Raw genomic sequence first — 3,469 nt, forward strand, 5'->3', positions numbered from 1 at the left:
AAGTGAATGCTGGTTCTGATATAATCTTCTCATCTTTTGTACTACTGATGCAGCCAGGAGAGTTTCATATCTATTCAAGCCTTGAAGTGCTCCAGCTGACATTGGGCATTGTGCTAGATCATCTTTGTATTGTTATCCTAAACAAACTTTTCATAAGGTTTGCCTGTATGAGTGCTGCCTGTTTCATTCACTAAATTGTCACACAGGACTAAAAAGAAGACCTTCACGGTGTAGAGCTTGCAGTCCTGATATCTGAAATTCATAGACAAAAACAGATATAGAACCGTCGGTGGCTGTATTGGGAGACAGAAGCTACCTCCCACAACTGATAATGCTGTGTCCTTACACAGTTGTACCTTGACAGAAACATTTTTTAAATCTGTGTAAATTGTTAAATGTGACTCTTCATTGCTTCTGTCTTGCAGCTTGCTACTATAAAGAGTGAGTCTCATCTAAAGCATCTCCTCCAGAGGTTACCCGGTTACTGTTCAGAGTCGATGGTGAGTCCACTTCCTCTATTACAGCAAAACTATGTTTACATGCACAAATAATTAATTGAAATTAATGCAGTGAGATTAAACAGCCTGAACTTTGGCTCAACAGCTGTGTTGTATTGCACCAAGAAAGCTCTAAATGGAATCATATTGAACCTTTGGATTGCTGCTTTTTACTTTCTCTTTAAAATTTAATATAGTTTGGACAAGACAAATGGTTAAACAATTTTGAAGGTCAGCGACTACTGTTGATCTGAGCTAATGTCAACTAAGTGTGCACTAACATTAACAATTAGCTAACAGTAAAGCAGCAAGTGCAGTTTACTGTAAAACAAATAGAGATTTGTGCTAGTGCCTGAATTGGATCAAAAAATGTGCCCTAATTCTTCTAATACGTATCAACACATCAAAGTAGTTATTCTTAGACAGTTACAGACAGTTATTTCCCAACTTTGGTTGTATATACCCCTCGGAAAAGTTCCATATCTTGATGACATCAGTTGTGGTTGTACCTCTGCTCAACAGAGGTGGCAGTGCTGAATGAGAAGAGTAAGAGTACTCATTTGGACAAAACACAGACACTGGCTTGTGCAAAGTTAGTATATTTTTTGAAGTAATGAGAGAAACGATAAAAAAAGTGGCCAGTCATTAGTTGTGCATGGGAGGAAAGGGTTGGAGTTTGCCAGTTGCCAGTTCTAATTGGCTCGATAAAAGTATGTTATCAAGTGCTACAAAAATTAAAACTGAAAAAATCAGTATTAGTTTTAAACATGAATATGTTTTTCAAATGGTAAATGGACCCGTGTACTTGTCATAGCGCCTTTCAGTGCTTCTGACCACTCAAAGTGCTTTTACACATCCCGCCGCTGGCCACATTCCACGCTTGTCATGCCACACATTCAGATCAGCGATGAAGCCCCACTCGAACAGAATTAACCGCATTACTCACAATCTTCCCAATTTGGGGTTCAGTATCTTGCTCAAAGATACTTCGACACTTGGCGGAAGGAGCCCTGGATCGAACCAACAACCTTCCGATTAGGGGACAACACGCTCTGCCTGTGCACCACAGCCGCATGGTGTTAATGTAATGTTCTGGTGTCTTTTTGTACTGATAACTTGGCTAATGTTGAGATAACATTTGTACCAACTCTCTAATTAGACTTATACAGGAAGTGGGTGGTTGGTTGTGGTTAACAGAATGCTGAAGCACCTGGTTCAACCACACATCTCTCTCACTCACACTCATCCTCACACACACCAAAGCCACCAAAGCTGATAAGGGACTTTAAGTGGGTCCTACCTTATTTAGGAGTCCCTTCTTGGAAAGGACTGGAATCCAGTTTTAAGATCGACCGTGTTTCAGCTAATACTGTGTTCACATAGTGCATATTTCTTAATAACCAGGGGCCTGCATAATATTTAGGGTGTGGTCTGTGTCAAATTTTCATGCCATACTGCGTCTAATTCACTCAAACATCTCTGAATATAATCCAGGCAGGTATTACGTTGTCAACACGAAGTAATGATGAAAGCAATTTAAATAAAAACCACACATAACTTCTAGGACACAGGATTGTGTGGTCTGTGCAATTAGAAAGGTGTTAAACAATATCAAATTGCTACTGAAGGCAGTAGAGATATGTTGTGTTCATGGTGCCATCTGAAACCGGTGATAAAGCTTCACTATGGTAGATGGTAGAACTGGAATACCACATATTTTGTCTGGTAAAAGGTTTACGTAATCTGAGTTAGTGGCTAAAATACAATTCAAAATTTCCAGGATATTTTCTCATTTTAGTTCATTTCCAGGTGCTCCCATGACTGAAAAACTAGTGTCTAAATTTCCAGGTTTTCCATTTTTTGTAGGATGTGTTAGCTAGCTAATTTTCACCCCGGGTCCGCAAACAGGCTAATCTAGCCATGATAGTACAACATCCAGATATCCTTCGTCCATATACCTATGCAAACATTCTGTATGTTTCCACTTTATTCATAGTATTTGAATCCAGGCCTTTTCTGGCCTGACAAAAAACAAACTGTGAGAGACTGGCTGTTGGTCTAATGTAAAGAGAGAAGATTGAATTCTTAATCATATAAAAGAGAAAAATAACTGCTTTTATCAGACACTGACACACAAAGGCCCTGGCTCTCTGGGTAGACTGGAGGGCTTTCTGCTTTGGCTCGTCTAAATTGCAGCATTATTCTTCCTGTCATGTTCTTGCCTTATTGGCCCCTGCTTCGTCACAAATCATGTTTATGCTTCATGTAAAGACGCTGTTACTCCTCGGCCTGTCTCGTAAATGATGCTGACGCCTGCTGACGGGAACCTTTGTTCCCCAGCCAAGAGAAACGGAGGGGTGTTAGCAGTGACGTGTATTTGCACAAATGGCTGTCCTATAAAGCCTAAGAGCATGAAAGGGATTGTTTTCTGTTTCTACCACACTTCTATTTCCTTGTCTTTCTGTGCTGCTGTCCCTATCGGTGTCCCTTTGGGCCTTAGGCAGAGGAGACCGACAAGCTTCTTTGTGATGATTAATCCCACAACATTTCACCACAAACCCAAGTGGAGTTTCATAGTTTCATATGTTTTCCTGTTTTTTAAACACTGTTTTGATCCAAGGAATGTCATGTTTGCTCTGTGTAATAACAGCTTATTCACTGACTTTTTACATCTCTTCAACGTCTCAGTCGGTTGTTCAGTAGGCTATTTTTTTTTTGCTGACCAATTTTTTTGTAAACCAAGGAATTACAAGATAATGAGGTTGTCCCCAACCCTAACCCCAAGAGTTTCTCATCATATGCCAGAAAATGATATGCTCGTATGTACACACAGACATTTTTAATGACATAAGAACTCATATTATGATACTTGCACTATCCACAGCTAAATGGTAAATGGACCTGTACTTGTATAGCGCCTTTCTAGTCTTCCGACCACTCAAAGCGCCTTTTACACTACGTGCCACATTCAC

The 3,469-nt window shown here is 40.0% G+C and overlaps 1 protein-coding gene across 1 annotated transcript in view; it reads left to right on the plus strand.

Annotated features, from left to right (window-relative positions):
* The window catches only part of reck (reversion-inducing-cysteine-rich protein with kazal motifs), a 25,839-nt gene that overhangs the window by 5,209 nt on the left and 17,161 nt on the right, over window positions 1-3,469 (plus strand). Inside the window, 1 exon segment of the mRNA XM_035656134.1 lies at window positions 426-504. Within this exon segment, the coding sequence (XP_035512027.1) occupies window positions 426-504 (79 nt within the window).

This window comes from Morone saxatilis, unplaced genomic scaffold (genome assembly GCF_004916995.1).
Source record: "Morone saxatilis isolate NCDOM2014 unplaced genomic scaffold, NCSU_SB_2.0 Contig0, whole genome shotgun sequence".
NCBI classification, from domain to species: Eukaryota; Metazoa; Chordata; class Actinopteri; family Moronidae; genus Morone; species Morone saxatilis.